The 23,937-nt window shown below is 35.4% G+C and overlaps 1 protein-coding gene across 4 annotated transcripts in view; it reads right to left on the reverse strand.

Annotated features, from left to right (window-relative positions):
- Positions 1-23,937, reverse strand: part of LOC150093904 (lysosomal protective protein-like) — a 149,363-nt gene that overhangs the window by 84,858 nt on the left and 40,568 nt on the right. For all 4 annotated transcript variants that reach the window (XM_090412581.1, XM_090412578.1, XM_090412580.1 and 1 more), the window contains one exon: positions 8,964-9,055. In XM_090412581.1, coding sequence (XP_090268707.1) covers positions 8,964-9,055 — 92 coding nt within the window. The remainder of the gene's footprint in view (positions 1-8,963; positions 9,056-23,937) is intronic.

Consider the following 23,937-nt stretch of genomic DNA (forward strand, 5'->3'; position numbering starts at 1 on the left):
GAGATGATAAAGGTGACATGAAAACTGGAGAAAAAGATATACTTGAAGTATGGAGTAATTACTTCGAAAAATTGCTAAATGAAACAAGCAGTGATAACAGCACAGTGGTAAAAAACACTGACCAGGCATGCAGTCAGGAATACATATCCATACTTGAAGTAGAAAAAGCCATCAAAAGCTTGAAATGCAGAAAGGTAGCTGGAGTAGATGATAGTCGACCAGAAATGCTGAATTATGGTGGGATAAGAGTCTTACAGTGGCTGCACTGCATAGTTCAGAAAGCCTGGACAGAGGGACGAATTCCCGATGATTGGAGTAGAGCTCTCATAGTATCCATATATAAAAAGGGAAATAAAACTGAATGTGAGAATTACAGAGGTATTTCCCTACTGAGTGTTTCTGGCAAGATTTATGCAAGTATACTTGAAAAACACTTGGGAAGAAAAGCTCTGTGAAGAACAAGCTGGATTCAGGTCAAATAGAGGCTGTCAGGATCAGATCTTCACTTTACAACAAATAGTCAAGAAAGCATGGGAACATAACAAAGATCTGTATTTAAGTTTTGTCAATTTGGAAAAGGCATATGACAAGGTGCCAAGATAGAAGCTATTCAATACGCTGCAGTTATATGGTGTCAATGGGGCATTATATCAAGCAATACTTACTCTTTATTTGAGTTGTAAGTCAGCAGTTAGAATTGAAGGAAGTACAGGAAAATGGTTTAATATTAAATCTGGTGTGAGACAAGGATGTACATTATCCCCTCTGTTATTCATTACCTATATGGATCACATTATGAAGGAAAGTGGTATTAAACATGATATCAAAATTGGAGATGTTAATGACTGGTCTTTGCTTTATGCGGATGATGTTATACTTCTAAATAAATCTGCTACAAGTTTGCAAGATTCTCTGACTAAATTGAATAGCTGTTGTGATAGATATGGTATGAAAGTCAGCAATAAAAAGACAAAGACAATGAAAATAGGAATTGTTGTAAATGTCAACTGTGTTCTGAATGGGGAACCTGTGGAATAAGTAAAACATTTCAGCTACTTAGGCACGATTTTTAGTGAAGATGGTAAATTAAATATATAAATAGACAACAGAATTCACAAAGCTGGTATAGTAGGAAATCAATTGAATAAATTCATATGGAATAAGAGAGAAATTAGTCGGAACACTAAATTAGCTGTATACAAGACAGTGTTCAAACCAATCTTAACTTGTGGATCTGAGAGCTGGGTCAGAAGTAAAACACTTGACCACAGACTAGAGACCGCAGATATGAGAGTCCTGAGAAAGATCAGAGGCGTGAATAGATGGCATCAATGGCAATATCATATTAAAAAGGAAGATATTAGGAAAGAACTTGATATTGTCAGCATCCAAGAATGCATTAGTAGAGCTAATCTCAGGTAGTATGGTTACTTAAATAGAATAGGAGAGGAAAGATTAGCAAAACAAGTGTTCTCTGCCAGGTTGGCAGGAAAACGACACAGAGGAAGACCACGATATATTATTATTATTACGGGAAACTCCAGGGAGTCCTTAGACTCATCGTGGGAGGCCCACATCATGTCCTCACAACTATATGACATTCTCACAGTATCTATCATACCTTGCCTTGAACTCACATCCTAGCACCCACAACAGACTCTAGCAGCTTATTCCATTCATTTACCACTCTAAAAGTAAAGAACCCAACTCTAACACTCTTGCCCAGCTTCTATAGGTGTCCCCTAGTTCTCCCAACACCAGTCCTAATCTCAAAAATATACTCTGAGTTAATCCTATAGAAACCCTTTAGCAATTTGAATGTCTCAATCATATCTCCCCCTTTTCTGCCTATCAACTAATTTCTGCAATCCACAAATCTTCAACCTGTTCTCATATGGGTTCATTCCATAGACCTGCTATCATCTTAGTCACTCGCCTCTGGATCCTCTCCACCTCCTCCCCATCAAGAAGGAACCTAGGTGACCAAATCTGGGCACAGTAGTCGAGATGAGGTCTTATTAAGGTTCGGTACAGTGGTACAATGACTTGCTTGTCTCTGCAAGTCAAGGTATTTTTCAACAACCAAGTGAGTTGATTTAGCTACTTTTGCAATGTGCCCCCAAAACTTCATCTCCTTATCCACCAACACTCCCAAGTCCCTGGCCTCATCAATCTCCTGGAGTACAGTTCCACCAATGTGGTATATACTGCTGCTAATCTTTTCACCCCAAAATGCATAACCTTACATTTTGTCACATTAAATTGACATCCATTCTCCTTAGTCCAGAACTCCAATCTATCCAAGTCGTCCTGCAAGATTTTGACATCTTCTGCATTCACTATCGCCCTACCCAACTTTGCATCATCAGCAAACATGTGAACAGTTCCTCTCAGATCCTTTCCTATATCGTTAATGAACAAATTAAACAGCAGTGGTCCAAGAACTGAACCCTGCGGCACACCACTAATCTTTTGGACTCAACTCCTGAATAAACTCCTCTTTGATATCTCTCCCTCAACCATCCACTTATCCCTCACCAATCCTATATCCATTCCCATATGTTGTAGTTTATAGATTAGAATTCCACATGGTATCCTGTCAAATGCCTTTGCCAGGTCCAGCAGTATCACTGTAAGTTCAGCCGTCACCATGTTATAAACTTGAGGAAGTTACTGAGGCATGATCTACCCTTCACAAAGCCATGCTGTCCCCCGGTACAGTATCTCATTTTCATCATTCCATTCCTGTATTTTTCCCTTGACTACTTTCTCCAAGACCTTGACAACGACTCCTGATATGCTGATCGGTCGGTAATTTGCAACCGTAGTCTTGGATCCTCTCTTTCCACGCCTTCGGGACTAAACCAGACCCGAGACTCAGATTAAACAATATGGTCAAGGGCACTGATAATTCTTTAGCCACTTCATGCAAGACCTGTGCTGGTATACCATCCAATCCCACAGAGGTATTCACATTAAGGTTCTGGTTCCTTCATTTTTTCAATGTCGCCACCTGGATGATATACTTTTGCAAAGTGCTCGCTCAGTAGCCCCACTATATCGACTGATTCAGTGACCTCCTTACCATCGTCATTCCTTAAAATCATTTTGCCGTGTACAGTTTTTTCCTTGCTTGCAGCATATTGAAAAGAACTGTTTGGGATTCTCTTTTGCTTGCATAGCTAGTTTCCTTTCATAATCCGCTTTTGCTTTTTTTACCACACTTGTTACCCTTCTGGCCTTCACTTTATACCGTTCGTGTGCCTGCAGGTCACCTCTTTCCACCATATAGGTGGATTGATACAGTACAAAGTGCCTTAGATGATAGAAATATAAGATCTGATAATGTTGGAATCTTGACAAGTAACAGACTGATTTGGAGGAAAATTGTAGATAGGAAATTAGTAATGATGTAAATTTTTCATGTAGCACTATCATATCCTGTACACCCTTTGAAGGTACATCAGGAATTTGATGATGATAAATTCTGACCTTCAAAACAATCATGAGTGGGGTCTGGATAACCTTGTTAACTTCAATGCTAGCAAAACAGAGTTCTCCATTATTTCCCTCAAAAAAAAAAAAAAAACTTTTCTTTCAATCTTATCAAATCTCTATTCAAGATGAGATTTTTACCTTCTTGGGATAATTAACCTGAAATCTCTCTCTCTCTTGGCACAAAGATATTACAAATACTGACCCCTCTGCATTCAAAAATCCCCAAATGGCTCCTAACTCTATACAAATCATAAATTCACCTGACCATTGAATACTGCTCTCATTTGGGGTGAAGTCCTAAGAGCTCTCTAAAAATTCATCCCTTCCACTGCTGCCTCTGGAACAGTCTCCCACCACATATGCTTCACTAGGAATATAATCCTCAGCTTTTCCAGTCAAATGTGAACAAATTCTTTATAGCCCATCCACGATACTTGTGTACTATAGCCTGACCAACCTCTCATGGATGAGTCGTCTATTAAAAAAAATAACATACAGATTTTTCAGGCATTTCCCTTGGTACTTTATAATATGCTTTTCAAGCTCTACAAAGCTTAAACAGAAATCCTTATTAAATTCCCACGATTTCTTGACTCTTTCTTATAAGGTTAAAAACTATGGTCATGTCAATCCTTACATGGATAAAAAAAGTGAACAACAAGCTATATAGCTTGTCCTTTTTTTTTTTTTTTTACGTATGCTTGCATAAATCTTTCCTAAAACACTCAGTAAGTTTCAGTTGGACCAATAGGTAGCACATGAAAAAGAACTGTTATTATGAGTGCTTGGAGAAGATAGCTTATTTTATTTAAAAAACTGTGTGATACTGATTTCTAATTAGTATAGATTTAGTTTGTCTTAGTTTAGATTAAGATATTTAGTAAACTTTTTTTGAGTATTGTATGAAAGGATACTGCTGGACTATTATAAGCCACTGCTATAAAGATAAGCTGATCACTTTTGTGAGTGATTATTTTTAATTGCTAATTAATTTGAGTTTGTTTTAATTAACTGTATGTATAGTTGATTACTTCATAGTTACTTATATATAAAGTTTGTGTGAGGTATAATGAGGTGGCAAGTCCTTTCTTTGAGTTTGATATGAAAAATTTCACACAATGTAGCGCATTTGGAATTTATGCATTAAGAATATAGGCATTCATATAAATGGCTTATGGGAAGCAGGTGCTATGTTAATATGCAAGAATATGACAAAATATGTACTTATCATGTGGGTAGATGAGTGTGAATTGTTAAATGCAAGCAAAATCTCAAATTAAGGAACAAATAAAATGGTGGAGCCTCTGTAACTCAGTTAGTATCAATGACCCTTAAGTTTGCATCCCACCTAGGATGCAAAGATGGGACCGGCAGACCACGCTTTGGAAACTGCTTCACAGAAGATTAGATGGAAGAAAACCAATGTGCTATTTAGAAGTAATTACATATCAGAAAGATTATTTTTAAAGTCAGTCATGGCTAGAAAAGTTCTCCTAACCTGAACAAGTACGGTTGCATTAATTTACCAAACATTTTGGAGACTGTTATCTTAAGATAATAGTCTCCTGTAATACTTTTTTTTACAACATTAGAGGGTACCAAATTAGAACTTTAGTTCTTTTGTCCATTACAATTTGAATTGTTTCACCTACTCAATGTCAAATAAATTATAACATGCTGCTTTGTGCTCTGCAGAAGCTGATTCGAAATTCAGTAAAATATAAGCCAGTTAATAAACATCTTTTTTTAAATAATAAAATAGTTCATTTGGAGTTTTTAATACCATTAAAATAAGTTATGAAATTCAAATTATAAGTGAAACAGAACTAATGTCTTAACATGGAACCATCTATGGGAAGGATAACCATAAAGTTAAACTGGAGAAGTCAGGCTGTCTGGTGTAAGAATGACTTTGTGAAAAATCATGGATGTAATTTTTGTAGAAATATTAGCAAGTTCAATACATTATTTTTTTCCTCTCTTGATTATGATGAAGAACTATTATGAATAATAAAGACTACTTAAGCCTTTGAATAGAATAGTTATATGGGCAAATGACAAAGAATATCAATGCAATGTATGTTCTAAAGTGTAACGTTATGCATTTTGAACAAAGGACATACAATTGACATATCATATTAATGGGAATTTGGTGCAGCTGGTCAATGAATCTGCAATTTGGAGTTACTCTGGACAGCGTATTAAAGTTCAGGAGTTGCACTGAGATAACCAGTTGTCTTAAGATAACAGCATTTTTAAAGAGAAGACTAATTTGTAGGGATAAGAAAGTTATTCTCTCACTTTGCATGGCTTTGATAAAACTGAATCTGATAACATGCACAGATATGGTCAACTGGGTTCTAAGGAAATGGGAGGACAGTTTTGAATAGATCCACAGACATGTGACCAAAATAATAACCTATGGAATTGCAGATATGAGGGACTGAGTGAATATAGTCTTCCAAGTTGGAGGAATAGATGGATAAAAAGGTGATGTGATGTGATAAAAACATAAGTAAGAGGTACTTACAGTAAAAATATACGTCACTGCAGTTTATAGCTGGTGCAGGCAGAAATTGAGATCATCTCTAGAGATTGTCTAAGGATGTGGGCTTTCCTCAATGAATCCTCGGGGTCATCCAAAAGACTGGTTAAGGGTGCAGCCAGGAAGCATTGAAATCCATATTCTTTTCACAGAGTGTGTGTGTGTGGAATGGGCAATTAGATACCGAGCGCATCTTCAGTGAATGTTCAAAGAGAGGGATAATAGGTAATTAAGCATAAGTGACTAAAATGGCCTTTCCTCAATGAGTCCTTGGACTTCTTGGATGATTCTTCTTCTTCAACCCATCCATCCATTAGGATAGATAGTGTCCTCTGATGAGAGGTAACGAAATATCAATGCAGCCAGCACATCACTCTTCTGTCTCATCCTGTAATTACAAGTATTTTTTGGCTGTAGATCTGTGTGTTCATGGGGCTGGTCTGCTTGTTCAGAGGGACAAAAAAACCCGAGTTTCCAGGAGGGGAAAAACCCTTTACATCTGATAAAGATTCCATCATAGATAGGATTCAAACCCAGGTCTTTCCAACCAAAGAGTTTGTCTATATCAACTGAACTACAGAGGTTCTTGGAGAAGGATACATAATAATAATAAAATGAGTGCTCCATTATGATCTGAAATATTTTACCTTCTGACCAGATCTTCTTAGTGCCATTTTGAGACTTTTATACCACTATATTTTAGCATTTCATGTTGAACATCTACTCAAGCTGTCTTCCACATTCTAGATTTCTAATTGTTTTTTCTACTTCCAGTATTGAATATATACAGTCGTGTGAATATTCAATACTGAACACAGTCGTGTATGCGTATATCCAGTAGTGAATATACGCATGATTGTATTCCACCTGGATCTTTTCTATTACAATTCTGTTGCTGGTAAACTCATTCATATATTTCATATAGTAAATACTCCATACTACCACAATATCCTTAACTTCATGTTTTACATGACCCTTGTGATGTGCAATTCCCTTTACCATTCTATTTCCTTCATCTCTAAGATTTTAATACCCAGAACATTTTACTGCCTTCCTGATATTTATATTCTATATTCTTCTCAGTCTTCCCATGACTTTTTTATTTTAAAACAAAATGCGTAGCACCTGGTGTGAGTCAATTCCTTCCTTGTTGTAGGCATGAAGTGGCTTGAAAAAGTTCCATATTTGGTCTCTGAAGCAGTTTCTGGACTACATAAAATTAAATAAATAAAAATGTATAAAATTGATAAAAATTTAAAAAAAAAAATCCTTAGCCCATCCATGGTACAAATGTACTATAGGTTTACTAATAACCTTTTGTGGGTGAAAAAACTTCTGAAAGCTGTTTGATTTTGATAATTTTTATAACTAAAAAAAATGCTTTTTGGAAATATTTTTTTCTTTTCATTGTACAACTCACTTTTATACTGCTTGAACTAAGATTAATAATTTCCTCCTGCACTACACACTCTAAACCATCAAAAGATATCACTACAATAACATAATAACATGTTTTATTTCTTGTGTCTTATCACCATCATCTATTTCCTGATATGTACACTCAACAGGGAGTACAGACTACTTAATCACGACAGTACTAGAGGATTAAGTTTAGATTATTACTTGCGTGATCTTAGCATGTGAATTTATGCATATTTTTATAACGGAATATGCCATTATGATGATTAATCCATATCCTGAGCAGAAATCTAGTAGACACTAATCATTGTTACTGGCCTGCCTTCTCTATAAAAGAGCAGCTAATGTAAAGAAAAAGATGATAATTTAAATGGCTCAAAAAATCCTACTTTTTTTCTTACAAAACCTTCCATGGGGTCATAAGCATAAATAAGTATCATTTCTAATTTTCCATTCTGAAATTTGTCCACTTGAAATTAACTCATTCAAATGTTGATAAATTATCTTCATGTTTATTGTTGAATGCTGAAGATGCTCCTCTTCCCCTGATCCCTAGTGCATGAATCAATCAATCATTTGATACTTAATATTTAGAAGGTTATCACCAGTTTGGTCTTCTTAGTTTCAGTCACTCTCATTACATCAATATGGTATTTCTTTAAATAATTTGGTAGTTCCACTTGTTTTCCATTGATGGTGCTTATTTACAATTCTGTTCACATTAGGACTGTTTATTCTGTTGATTAAAATACAAGAGGGTCATGTATTACCAGGCCAGCCTTATTCAACATGAGATTTGATTATTTTGTACTATCATATGTATATGCAGTTTCAGCAAATACAGATATACAATTTTGACAATCTTGTTCCCTCATTTGTTCAGCATCCAAATGAATGCCTAATAATACATTCAAAATGGGAAGGGAGAACTGAACATTGAGTTGAATTAAACATCAAAGTCTCCTTCCCTCACATACATTTAGCTTTCTGTATTCCTTATATACTTTTCCCAAATATTAGCTTTGATTTTTTAAGTAATCCAAAACACAGACAGCATTTATAACTATTTTTAAATATTATTACTGATATCAGGAAACAAATACAAACTTTAAGTAAAATTTCAATATCAATAACATATGAAGAAAATTCTGAATTATGGATTTGACTGAACAAAGATCACTAGCTGTGATTTCAAAACTACAACCTGCAAAATTATTAAAATAAATCTGTTCAATAGCATAGTGATTTACATAAGATAAATGGAAACCAAAGAACTGTTTGAATAAAACATGTTAAGAATACTCCCAATGTGAACCAAGAGGGGGGGGAATAAAACTGCAAAAGATGAAATTTTAGTATCATATGACAGAAATGATGAAAATTTTTAAATTATTTAAATTTGCAAATAATAGTTTACAAATGCAATTTTATTATGACCAAGCTTTACTAAGAATGTGTATGTACCAGTATTTAAAATGGACTGTGCATGGATTAAGCTTACCGTTTTCCTATTAGGCCATGATAATATGCAAAGAAAATAATTGAATTTCCAAGAAGAGCACTGTTCAGAAATCCATTCCCAACAGCAAAGCCCTAGACAAAACAGATATATTACATATTAAAAGACGAAGTACATTACTTAAAGTAAGTTATTTCAAAATTACTACATAAAAAATAAGAAAGCAAGTATTTTATTTTGAAATGAAACCATCACAAGCAGCAAGAACAATTCTAATGCAAGAAACTAATATAAAATGAATATCAAGTGATAAGATTTCTTCAGAAACAAAATAAAATGAAATAAATATGGCAATAACCTCATTCAACATATGCAGCATAATACAATGTTCAACAATTTATAAATTTCCTCTTTATTTTAATTAATAAAACATTAAAATATCTGGTTAGAATTGAGGTAAGTCCTAAATTCAGTGCCTATACATAACTGTACACTAAATCTGCTTTGTTTAAATGGATTAAATTAATCAATGATATGTATGCATAGTTTGTTATGCAATATAAAATATCTTGTGATACTGTATTAATCCTGGACTTTTTTTATATTGAAGTAAATTCATTTATGTATCATCATCATTTTCTACCATGCATCCTGAAGAAACTGACAAGATAATGCAGGAGTCTAATCTAAGGTTTTATTACTATTTTCCTGCAAATAATTTTCTTGAAGATTAGTCTGTTATTTTTCAGGTCTCCACAGTAGTCATCTCTTAGGGTTTTTTTTTTTTTTTTAAAACTTCTAAGGCACTGCTTTCTGCATCAATCTGTCAATATCTTGGTTTTCCTCTTCATCATTTATCTGCCATTTTTGCTTCATATACTCCATTCCATGCCAGCGACATTAGTCACAGAGTTCATTGGAATCACATTCGGTTATTCCAAGTAAATTTAAATTCTATTGCCTCTCTCTCTCTTTCCAAACTTCCATGTTCCAATTTACACGTTCTTTGCACCACTGAAGATGATGCTGCATGATGGTTCAAGTAATGTGGGGGCTTGTATATTGCAGTCCTACCATGAAACCCATGTTGTGAGCCTTTGGTTTTTGAATGTTTTTGTGCAGATTCGTGTTTCCATCAACGGCAATAACTCTGCATTCAACATGTCAGTCGATGAATGACGGTTTTTACATATTATCCTTTGTAGAACCCTACAGTCAGAATGAGTGTTGTGGTCATCAACTGTGGGTAGTTGATTTCCTGCACTTCCATCTCAGTATGGTGTCAGTGACTGTTGACCTGGTATGGTCCAGTATGTCAACAATTTGCCAAACAGATAGGCTTGTAACATGGCATCCTATCACAATATCTCTTTCAAACTGTCGGCCCCCTTCTCACAGCCATTTCACCCAGACACAGTCGCATTGACTTGGGAGCATCATATTTCTCCAATTTAAACTGGCTACTAACACGACTCGTTACATAGCATGATGCACCTTGTCCATAGGGGTGTCCATTGACTTCTTTCTAAGCAGTGTGTGTACATACACTATCTACCAATAACTGTCTGGACACTTTAGCAATTTACAATTGATACCAGCAGGCAAACCATAATATCAAGTATGTCCACCTTTGGCTTTGATCACCTCCTGCACTCTTTGAGAGATGCTTTCCACCCAATGCGCTATAGACATCAGGTGGAATTTGTCTCCATTCCTCCATCAAAGCAGTAGTTCAGTGACAGATTGAGGATGTCTTGCTCTGGATCCCTCAATCAACAGAACTCCAGAACAGCATAGCAGTTGTTTAACACTGATCTCTTCTTACATTCCATAACAGATGAAGCTTTGTAGCATGGGGCATTGTCAACTCGATAGTAACATGGGTCCATCCCGTAAAAACTCCACAGTGTAGGCAGTATCTGATTATCCAGAGTATCATGGAACCACAGACAACGACCAGTAGTCCCACTCCAAACCAGCAGAATGCATCCCACACCATTACTCCTCCACCACCAAACTTTACTCTGGGTACAACACACTGTGGTAACAAGCATTCACCAGGCTTCCCCCACACCCTGTAATCAGACTGGAATCTTGATTCATCACTCCAGAGTACCATTTTCCACCGGTCAATTATCCAGTTCACATGCTCTTTGCACCAGGCCAGATGAGCTGCCTTGTTCGTTATTGTGATGTTCGGCTTGTGTGCCGCTGCTCTTTCGTGAAAATCCAGTAAATGAATTTCTTTTCGTACAGTATTGGTGCTCATCAGGGTGTTACTGGTGCTCTGGAACTCATCAAGGATGGTCTGTGCCAATCGTAGTGGTTTTTGCATGCCCCCATTTTAACAGCTTCCTGACCCTGTATCATTTTTGGCAGCCATTCTGGGTGTTTTCCTGCACTAGTGATGCTAGAATGTCTCCATTTCTTGATCACATCGCCAACCATTGATTTTGAATGCTCCAACTAAGTGGCAATGGCATGTAGGGACATGCCACCAACGTGAAAGCTCATGACGATGTAAAATCTCTTGCGAAAAAAATTTTGCTTTGCTAATTTTTCATAATCAATTTTACGATTATTCTTTAAATATCACTAAATATTTAGTGATTTAAATATCACTAAATATTTAGTGATATTTAAAGAATAATGTGCTAAATAAAATGTTACTAAAGGTACATATTCATTGTCTGTATGTAAAGTTGTCAGTAGGGATTAAGGCAGATTAGCAATGGCGAAACACCAACCAAAGGTTGCAAGGTCAACCGTTGTTGACCGATCGGGCAGAATTGACGTCATCACTAGAGGCTAATCCTAAAAAGACAGCAATAGAGAACAAAGGGTGACAGATTTGCATAAAAGGAGATTGTGGCCCTTCGCTCAGGGCTTTTTCTTCTGGTCGTCGTTGGGGCTCTTCCTTCTGCTCGTGGCCAAGGCTTTTCTCTCGTCGAAAGCTGTAGAACCTATGTCTCCAGATCATACAGACCAATTCCATGTTGAATGTCCAACAGAGGAAAGGTCTACTAGCAACTGCCTATGGTTGTTAGTAGACCAACTGCCAGGAAGTTTGTCAAAAGAAGACACACTAAAGTCCTGAAGAAGTATGCTATATTTTGGACTCTTTAATTTTGGTCAATATGTAAGTAGGCTATGATTTTGTAATTAGTAAGAAAGTGAATTCACAAATGTGCCTACGAGAAACTGTTTGTATAAAAGGCAGTAACTAAGTCACAAAGGTTTGTGGGAATATTATTAGAGAAATTGTCTGTTAAGACTGAGAATGGGCACTTAGTTTAATATAGGGAGCTGCACTATTAAAAATTGATGTATAGTCATTATACATCAATTACAATTACCAATACCATAAATATAGTCTATATTTATGTCAGTATTTGAGGAAAGAATTTTATTTAATCTGTCTATGCAGTGTACAAGAATATACATAGTTTATGTTTAATGAGTTTACCCAGTGATTGGGAATTCTGTCATACAGATTGCATTACCTGCAATCTGTATGACATAACTGTTTGAAAAAAAAAGTTAAGTGTGATAATTGCAAAACTCTCTAGTGTAAATGTACTTCTTGTCTAGTAAACTAAATGTTTTTTTTTTTTTTGTTTTGTAACTATCTGATTTGTTCTTCTGGATAATGCACTATTTCCAAAAAATGCGAACCTGTGGGCATAACAAGATACGAGTCACGACTTGCATTATACTAAATAGAGAATTAGTATATATATTTTGTTATTAATTCCCGTTTTCCTCACCCTAACTTTCTAACAAAATTTAATCAAATTAGGTAGCTCAGTCGAAAAAAAAAAAATTCTTAATTTGATTTTGTGAGAGAGTGGGTGAAGGCACACATTAGACTTACTTATAACACAAAGTTTGTTTAATAGCAGGAGGGGAGACAGAAATTGGTTACGGTAAGATTAACCTTGAGAGGTTTATGTTAAATTTGTTTATAGTCCTAACTTAGTGAAGCAGAATAAAGTATAGTAAGAGTTGAGTTAAGACATAGTTAACATTATTTAACAATGGCTCAGACATATATTTAAATTAACACGATAATTTAACAATGACACCTCTCTCAAAGTCACTGAGTTCACGTCATGTTGCGATACCACCTGTATTCAACTGCTATGATGAAATACTGCTTCCTACAATCTGTCCACTGGTTTTTATGTTATTAACAAACCTGTAGGACTACATAACTTCAAATAACAGGCTTATTCGGAATTACTGGTAAATAGTGTGTGTGTGTGTGTATTGTGTATATATATACACATATATATAAAAAGAAAGAGAGAGAATATAAAGTGATGCTCCTGCAGTCTGTTCTCTAAGGAATGCCCTGTTTTATTAAAGTATACAAGAAGATAATCACAAGAAATCTAGTAAACACCATTCTTAATAACAGGTTTATATGATCTATGATATTCAGGATCTTCTATGTGGTGAAGTCATTCTACTGCGCAATTCTTTGGATAGTGTCAAGTTCTAGTTTAAGGTCATAAGTGCTAGAGTAGACAATGTGCACTCTATTAAGAAAAGTTTTTATCATGTCTAATTTTTGAGACAGATGATGTGCTAAGTCCTATGTATCATTCTGTGAAGGCACGTTTACAATATACTGAAGAAATCACTATGCAATGGAGAGCAAGAGAGGAGGAAGATATATCCAGGAAAGCTAGTTTTCCATCTTTTTCCACAGTGAATCTCATGTGGAGTTATATGCTGTTGATTCTTAATTAAGAATGAAGGTAGAGCAACTTTGGGATGTGACTAGTAATGATGCTATCCATATATAATACCAAAATGATTTTCAAATGATTTCCAAACAGGATCTTATAGAAAAAACCACCATGCTCCACCACAACAAATTAAAAAAGCGAGACTATTTTTGGAATCAGCAGCCGCTGTCAGAAATCAACCAAATCTTAATAAATATGGTGGCATTAAGCTTCCTAAGATTTGGAAAACACTTATCAGAGATCCCACCTTACATTCCAGGCCACCTACAACCGCCCTTAGAGGGCACTCCGCCTAGATAGGGCTTTGGTGTCACCCATGTGGTTGGGCTTAGTATTGTGTGGTATTTGTGTATATGTTACATTAGTTTTTTTGTAATCCCTGAAGATGTCTCAGTGACTGAGATGAAATATAGGAAGTATTAAATTCTGTTTTAATCCTTTCCGAGTGCTGTATACAATCCATTAAGCCTCCAACGTGATGTCCTCACAGCGCTTAAGCCTCTACACATGGACCAAAATGATTGTTTGAGGTTGTCTGGAGACAGCGAAGAGGACTCCCTTCAATCATCTGGAAAGTTTTGTTTTTACAGCGTAAACATTCTGAATGCATGATGAAATCAAACAATTTGACTATATACAAAGGAATGTAGCAAATTGCAGCAAGTGATTCCTCTATAGGGAACACTTGTGACAAGAACTGAAGGGTTTCAGAATAAAAGAAACATAGAAACACTAGTAAATAAAGACCAAGGTTGTAAGGATAATTTTTGTATTTATGTTAAGAAATCGAATGAAAATTTTACTGATGAAGAATGAGAATGACAGGCAAGAACATCTAAGAACATGACAGAAACTTTGCTTATAGGTAGTAGAGTAAATACAATCTATGATTTGTCTAGGAGTAGTAGTACCTTCTTAACTTATTTCTGAAAGACCACAGATATGAGGGGATTCTACCAAAATCAGATTCATTTTTTGATAGTATCCCCATTCCAAAACTCCAAGTAAAGAATTCCATTTCTTGATTTTTGTAAAATTATAGTCAATCTCTTGGTAAGCAGTTCTATTACATAAGGGAAGAGTTATTTTACTGTTATAATCAACAATATCCATAACCACTCTAGCTCTTCTTCAGTTGGCTTTTGTAACAAATGGCTTTTGTTACAAAATAGCCATTTGTTACAAAAGTTCTGTCTCAGAGATTTTAAGGTGGAAAAGGTTTAGCTTTGAGGGATACAGAAGCATCTTCAAGTCAGAATTTATTGTCACCATCACTTGAGAGAGAAATAAATAAGTTGTGTTATGAATGAATTCTAGAAAAGGAACAGTCTTTAGAATAGCAAAAATCATGTACTTTGAAGAGAACAGCTATTTCCATGAGAGTAAGAGGGTGTTCTGAGATGACTATCCATCTGAGATGACATAAAGACTGCTGCCATTAGTTTCTTGCTCTGATAGGAGAGAATTAAACCTGTAGTCAAGGATGTGTTTGTTAATTAAAGAAATGGCAGAGAGACTGTGGGGATAAATAGAACATATTCAGTAGGTATGCACTGAGAATGGAGATGGTGGTATGCAAGGATATAAAAGTGGCCCAGTCATGAAGATACTTCATTCACAAACTTTGTTTGCTTACAATTAGATAAAATATAAATAATAATATAATTTCTTAGCAAGTTTTATTTACAGCCTCCCTTGATGAGTCCTTGACTCCCTGGAGGTCTCAGATAATAATAATAAAGTTTAATTTAGGTAATAGTATCTTGAGGCTCAGATGTGTAAAAAATGTTTAAAGAGAGATCACATGAAAGAATGACTAGAACTGAAATAAATTTGATAGGTACCAGGGAATTTGATGATTTCTTTCAATCTAGCAAACATAGGAATTATTTTAAAGTTATTTTAGAAGGAAATACTTGCCTTGGTCTTTTTTGGTCAAATCTTCCCCATGAAGGATAAGAAAACATGTTTTCTTATTCTTAATGAAAACTTAAAACGAGTTTTAAGTTTTCATTAAGAGTGATTGCTGGTGAATGTATCTACCTGTATGGGTTGGTTTTCTGTAAACAGAAAAAGCCAGAGATCCATCAAGCTGGTGTGTAATAAAAAAAAAACTTCCCAAGCATCAACAAATTTGAGTGCATGAGACTGTCCCAAATTTGGGAAGCTTGCATCTTAAGACCATCAGCCAAGACTACCCAATTTAGCCTGCTAGGGTGCACCTTTAGGAGACTCTAGGACCAATGCCAGTTGCCTTCTTCGGCCTCATTTGCTTGTTGTTAATGTGCATGCAAGCACTGATATGTGTTGCATGCACATATCAGTTTTATGTTCCCAGAAGATGGCAGTGGAACATTGCTAAAATATTGGAAGGTATTGATTAAATTTTTTTAATAATATTTTAGTATAAGTTGTCATTTCCTGAAAAATTTAAAAAGTCACGTATAACCAACATATAAGTTTATCTACAAGAATTACGCTTTATCTATTAAGATCATGTCTTTTATTATGAGAGAAAGTGTTTTCACAAACAATGCACAATGGTTTCATTTTTCCACTGTTCATTGAATTCACGCTTAACTATCACCTTGTTTTTCTTTTGCACTCTGTCAGGAAACTGAATGTAAAAACAAGGCTTAATATTCGAAAAAGTACAAAACTGCAAATTTTCACAAAGGATGAACAAAGCACAACTATGTAGCACAAGAGTATAAATTGTAAACTGACTGATAAAAACCTCTGACACACTGCTGTTGCTAATGCTTAGAGCCTGAGGATCAAACAAGTAAATGTGTAAGAAATGTGGACGAAACCATCAAATCAATAAAAGTAATTCTAAGTTTTAGCTTTTTTTTCAACAAATCGGTTTTTGGTTAATACTTTTTTGCATAAATACTTACTTTTTTATTATTATCATTGGGGTCCAATGTGTCACTTTTGGCCCATGTGCAATAGGTTGGCCATCCCTGATTTACATTATATATTTTTGAAGGGAAAAAAAAATACACACACACTCACGAGTTGTAAATAAAGTAGTGGCAACATGTGCACAAAATGTAAAATATTTATTTATGAAGTCTATACAGTTATATCCCTTCAATGTAATCTTTTGCTGGTTTTCTGCACCTGTTTCTAAATTTGTGGGAACCACTGGACCATAGTGTTATCTACTGCTCGAAGAACCTCCCTGCACATCATGAAACTGAAGACCTTCAGGGGTTCTTTCAATTTAGAGAACAAGTTAAAGTCACAAGGACTCAAATCTAGTGAATATGGAGGATATGCCAATACTTCCCATTGCCACATTCCAGCATCTCTATCACCAATTATGACACATGACATTGTGAAATGTTGTGCATCAAACATGGCAGAGAGCCCATGAAAAAATGTGGTTGCTTTCTCCTTAAAACTATACACAAATGGTGTTCTAAAAACTGTTGATAGTACTGTGGATTAATAGCTTGCCCTTGGGGCACAGCATGATGAAGAATGACACCTTCAACCTTGTAAGCAACTATCAGCATGACTAATTTTGCTGGGTTCCTGGCAAAGTTTTTTCAGATAGAGTGATCCTGAACGGCACCATAGTTTGGATTATCTCTTTAGTTCAAGCTCATAAGCCCTTGCCCAAGTTTCATCAATGGTATGTGAACAATAGACACAGTGATACCCAGTTCTCAGATGAGAAGATTTTCCACTAAAGAGTTGTTTAACCACCAAAATGATCAGGTACATGCTCCAGATGGTCGCACAGCACATACCATATCACCCAGGATTCAGAGAGGTCATCACCCTGTGTCAGTGATGGTTTGGTGGGGATGGGGATGACATATTATGGGTACCCAAGTTGCATTTCTGCAAGAAAGAGGGCAAAACGTTTGCCAAAGTGTATCAAGACACTTTGCTGGCACTTGTGGTGGTATGGCCCTCAAACAACACCTTGTTTCATGGTAGGCTCAGCCCCCCCCCCTCAAGAGTGGTTGGAGGAGAATGTGCCCGACCACATATCACCATCTGATTGGTCATCAGAAAGTCCTGATTTGAATCCGATGGACTTCAAAATTGAAGTCAGAGCTTGAGAGGGTAGCCTGCAGGAAATGACACCCCAGCATCGCCAGGCTGAAAGTGGATTTGGAGCAAGCAGTGGCAGCATTTCCATTGGATGTTGTGCATCCAATGGAAATGCCATAGATATGTGGCATCTCACACTTTTCGAACATTGAGTGCTGCTATATGCATGTCATACTGTATATTTGTATGTGCTGAGAGCAGTAAATGATTTATGGATAGATTAAAAGTTTGTGCGCTGTTCAGTATTTATGGCTAGACTAGGTATAGTGTTTTTTTTTTGTAAAAAAATACGTGCCAGTACTCATTCTTTGTTAGAAGGAAATATTGGAGATTTAAAGGATGTGAAAAGAAAACTAAAAAAGTATTTACCTATATTGCTACTCAATAGTGTGATACTGTTTTCTTTCTTAAAGATAGTAGTTTGCTGTCTATTTTGACAAAATAGACAACTTCATTGTTTTCTCATTCCTTAGAAATCTTTGTGTCCATCTTCTCCATTTCATGAGTTATTTCCATTTGTTTACACAATGTTCATCCAAACAGAACTGTCGTAACCCACTAAGGCAATGCCTGAGAGCAGGCTTGGGAGGAAGCAATCTGGATCTCAATCATTAAAATACACCTTTAAAAAAGTACAGTGGAACCTCGGTTGTCGAACTTAATTTATTCCCGAAAGCTGTTCGGAAACCGAATTGTTTGAAAACTGAAACCATTTTCCCATAAGAATTAACGCCATCATCATACGTATCAAGGATTTAGGCCTGGTATGGCCTGTTCTGGCCTTAGAATTCATCATTGAATAGTTTAAGAGGACGTCCTGGTTTTCTTTTTCCTAATGGCTTGTACTTTAAGGCTTGTTTTGGTAATCTTTCTGTTTTCATTCTTTGAACGTGTTCCATCCATCTATGTTTATATTTTTTAATTTTTTCAATTACTGGTTCTTGGTTTAATTCTTTCATAATATCTTCGTTTCTTTTCTGATCAAATAGGGTATACTTTGCAGTTTTTCTCATAAATGTCATTTCTGCTGTTGTTAATCTTTGTTTGTCTTTTTGTTTTATTGTCCAGATTTCGCTTCCATACATTAAGACCGGTAGGGCTAATGTATTGTATACTTTTAGCCTGGTTTGTTTTTGAACTAGGTTTGGTTTAAATATAGAGTTAATTACTTCTGTTATTTTTAAATATTTTGCAATTTTTATGTTTATATCTTTTTCATTTTCATAAGTGATCATACATCCTAGGTAGTTAAATGAATTCACCTGTTCTAAGATCTTGTTATCTCATACTATTTTAGTTCTTGCTGGATCTTGTCCTTTAAAGGCCATAGTTTTTGGTTTTTCCGTTGATATTATCATACCATAATCTTTGGTTATCTCATTTAGATTTAAAATAGCTTTCTGTAAGTTATCTTCAGAATTTGTAATTATTATTTGGTCGTCTGCAAAGAGGAGAGTGTTTAAGTTAATGTAGGTGAAAGTTTAATTCCTTGATGTAAATTTTTACTCCATTTTATTATTATTTCATTTAAGTAGATATTAAAAAGAGTTGCTGAGAGGGGACATCCCTGTCGGACCCCTTGGTTTATCTCTCTTGTATATGATAGCTCATGATTTAATCTTATTTGTATCTGATTATTTTTATATATACTTGTGACAGCTTTTAGGATATTATTTGGTATTTGTCTTTCTTTTAATATGTTAAATAATATGTTTCTTTTAACTTTGTCAAATGCTTTTTCAAAGTCAATAAATGCAATATGTGTTTCTAAATTATATTCTCTTCTTATTATTAATTTTAGGCAGAAGGCTGGGTCTATACATGATCGTCCTTTTCTAAATCCATTTTGTACCTCTAGAATAAAGTTTTCGGAATATTTCATTAGTTTGTTATTTAAGATTCTGCTGTATATTTTGTAACATGAATTTAGTATACTGATACCTCTATAGTTTTTAGGGTCATCTCTATTACCTTTCTTAAAGATAGGAATCACAATTGCTTTTTTCCATTCTATTGGGGGATACCAGTTGAGTAAATTTTATTTAAAAATAATAAGAGTCTTCCTTTGAATCTTGTTCCTGCGTATTTATATAGTTCTGAACCTAGCTTATCTTCTCCAGGTGATTTTCCATTTCTTGTATCTTTCAGGCTGATTTCTAATTCTTCTTCAGTTATTTCCTTTTCATTAATTGTTTGCCAGTTGTCTTTTTTAAAATATTTGTCTGTCCACAGTTCTGTGTAGTAATTTAGAAATTCTTCTAATTTCAATTCAGTGTTTAATTTTATGTTTTCTTTGGTATCTGCATTTAGGTGTTTCAAAATCTTATATACATTGGGTCTTATTTTATATAAATCATGTTCTAAATTAGAAACAAATTTATTCCATGATTCTCTATGTCTTTTTCTGACTTCTCTTTTAGCTATGGCTCTTATTCTTTTATATTCTATTTCATCTTCTAATCTTTTACTGCTTAACCATTTGTGATAGGCTTCTTTTTTCTTTTTGATTATTTCTTTGATTGTATCATCCCAGATCTTCAGTTTTTTTCTTTTATTGAATTTTTTGGTCTTTCCTAAGCTTTCATTTGCTGCTGCATTTAGTATCATTTTTATATTAAGCCATTCTATTTCTATTTCTTCATTTTGTTTTATTTTATCTAGATACTGGTTAATTCTTTGTTCATATAGCCATTGTACATTTGTGTCATTCAATAGTCTAGTTTTATAAACAAATGTTTCAATTTTTCTTTCTGTTCATGTTACTTGTAGCCATTTAGGTGGTAATCTTAATTTTATTTTAACAAGGAAGTGGTCACTGCTTATTTCATATCCTCTGTGAACTCTAACATCTAGTGAAAATTTTGATGTCTTTTCATTTAATATGAAGTAATCTAATATTGATTTCCATCCTCTTGCTGCCCAAGTATATTTATGTATGTCTTTATGTTTATAGAAGGAATTCGTTATTTTTAGGTCATTATAAACTACAAAGTCAATCAATTTTTTACCATTTCTGTTTAGAGTGTGTTCTCCATGTATTCCTATATTATTATTAATTTTCGTGTTTCCAATTCTTGCATTTAAGTCTCCTGCTAAAATTATGTAATCATTTTTATTTATTTTATTATATATGTTTTGTAGCTGATTATAAAAATCAATATTATCCTGTTCTCTTCCATCTTCTGGGGCATATAAACCAATTATTGTTAAATAGCCTCTATCTATTTTTATTCTAGCTTCTATTATTCATTTATTCCATAATTTATAATGTTTTAACTGTTTTGAAAAGGAGTTATGAATCCAAATCATGACTCCTGCTTGTGCTCTTTGGTCTCTGTCGACTTCACTGTATATCACATTAAAATTTTCAGTTCTCATAGTTCCTTTTAATTTCTTTTTTGTTTCAGTGATTACTGCTATTTTAAAATTTCTTTCATTTAATAACTGGTCTAATTCTATTTCTTTATATGCTATTCCTCTTACATTCCAGTTTGCTATGTGTATTATATTTTGTTCGTTTCCATTTTCGTTTTCCCTTTTCCATTCCAGGGTCGTTTCCCATAGATTCAATCTGATTATCTTTTTCTGTCAGCTTACTAGTATGGTTATGTTCTCCATGTCAGGGGACTAGCCTGACGATGGAATAGTTCAGTGGTAGGGCTGCTACCTTAAGGCTTCTGAACTCGCCTTCTTCCGAATTTAAACCCATAGGAGGAATAGGGTATATTGAAGGGAAAAGGGTAGATTATAGAAGAAATATAGTAAGGTTTATAGAGAGTACATAGTTGTAAGGCCAGAAATGAAAAGACCCCATGGCCCTCGAGTACTCTAATAGCACAAGGGTCATAAAGTAAGAAGAGTTGGCTGATAAGGCCTTATAGGAAAGATTAAAGTAAGTGGGTCTTCCTCAAAGTAGAAGAAGGAGAGGATAGATCCAGCTAGGGGTCCATGGGAGTGCCGCTTCCCTTGCAATCAAGATGATTGCCCCTTATGGCCCTGTTGGTCCATGAGTCCTTATTCAGTATATTCGGACCACCCTACCATATATATATATATATACACACACACACACACACACACATGGTGGGCTCCCCTATCCGCCATCCAGGGGACGCACTCTCTAGGGGTTACAGAGTCCCCTGAGAGAAGAATTAATGTAAAATGGATTAATCCATTCCCAAACAACAGATGATTGTTTATTTAAACTTTTACAACAGTATTTCATGCATAAGATCGTATACAAACATAATGAAAACGCATAAAATTTTACATAAAAAGAATAAACACAAAAATAGATAAAATAAAAACTAAAATGTAACTTCACTTTAACTATACATACCGAGGAGAGTTGATGGCATAAGTGGAAGGAGGGGAGTAAGGGGAGTCCCCTTCCATAAAAACATCAGATTACTGTCCTGGTTTTTTCCTCTTTCTCTTTTCTGTCTCTTGGCACCATTCGACTCTGCTTGAGACACACTGGGCCTCTGTCTCACTAAAAACCTGTCCAATTTGTTTTTGCCTGCGTTTTAAAATGTTTCTGAAGTGAGACATGGCACTGTCATTGAAATGGTTTATGATGCGGTTTGCTACAGCTTTGTGAGGGTGATATCTTGCCACAAAACTTTGCACCTCACCACATTTCTTTGATCAAAGAACTAGGAACATCCTCAATCCCTTCCTCTGTGTCTGAAGACATTTCCTCCACCTCCGTCTTTTGCTGCTCCTTCTGAAGGTGTTCCAGTTCTTCCATGGTGAGCTCATTCCTGTGCTCCTCCACATCAGCATTGTCAACTTCCAAGCCCATGCTTTTGCCCAGAGACACAATATCATCAACAATAGCAACATGCTCAGCCTCAATGTCTCTGTCTGCTACACAGTCTGGCCACAATTTCCTCCAGGCCAAGTTCATCGCCCTGTAAGTCACTTACTCCCAGGCTTTGTCAAGAATACTTAGGCAATGGAGGATGTTGAAGTGATTTTTCCAGAATTCTCTGAGTGTTAATTCTGTGTCACTTCAAAACATCTTTGAAACAGTGCTTTGGTGTAGAGCCTGCTGGTTCATGGGCTGAATTAGAGAAGTTGTGTTAGGGGGCAGGAACTTCACTATGATAAAATCAGACTCCTCCACTAACTCGTCCTCCAAGCCTGGAGGGTGAGCAGGAGCATTGTCCATCACAAGAAGGCATCTAATTGGCAAATTTTTTTCTTGAAGGTATTTTCTCATACTTGGGGCAAAGACTTCATGGATCCACTCAATAAACAATTGCCTAGTTACTCAAGCCCTACTATTAGCCCTCCACATAACAAGCAATTTACTTTTCATCACGTTATTTTTCTTAAACACCCTCAGATTCTCAGAGCAGTACACAAACAATGGCTTGACCCTGAAGTCCCCACTTGCGTTTCCAGCAAAAGAGTCAGCCTGTCCTTCATTGGCTTGTGTCCTGGCAATGCTTTTTCCATCTGAGTAATGTAGGTCCTCTTTGGTAATTTTTTCCAAAACAGGCCGGTTTCATCACAGTTGAACACTTGTTGGGTAAGAAAACTCTCAACTTTTACATAGTCACTAAATTCTTGCACATATTTCTCAGCAGCTTCTTGGTTCGAACTCACAGCCTCCCCACACTATGTATGCCACTTCTCCTCTTAAATTTCTCGAACCACCCTCTACTAGCTTTGAACACATCAGTATCAGCACTTGTACCAGGGTTTTTCTTTAACAGGTCATCATGTAATCGCTTCGCTTTTTCACAAATTACAGCCTCAGAAACACTATCACCAGCTAACTGTTTCTCGTTTATCCAAGTCAGCAACAATTTTTCCACTTCTTCAATCATCTGTGATCTTTGTTTAGTAAGAACTTTCACTTCTCTTGCAACATCAGCTCTCTTGATTGCCTCTTTATTTTTGTACATATCATTGATTTTGCCATACAGAACTGCATAGAAAGATTTGAGACACGAATGCCATTTTCATGTTTGGATACGATTTCTTTTTTCATCTCTATCGTGGTTCTCACAACTTTTCTTTTCGCTTTGCTGCTATTACTATTCTTCTGCGGCCACATGGTGGCTTAATTAATAATAATTTATGAAAAACAACAACAAAACAAAGAAAATCAAGAAAAACTCACAGCAAATTCGAGCAGGTCTCTGCACTGAATGAAGGCTAACTGACGCTTTCTCACCTTA

This window comes from Typopeltis vanoorti, chromosome 23 (genome assembly GCF_054136105.1).
Source record: "Typopeltis vanoorti isolate ZY-2024b chromosome 23, IOZ_Tvanoo_1.0, whole genome shotgun sequence".
NCBI lineage: Eukaryota > Metazoa > Arthropoda > Arachnida > Uropygi > Thelyphonidae > Typopeltis > Typopeltis vanoorti.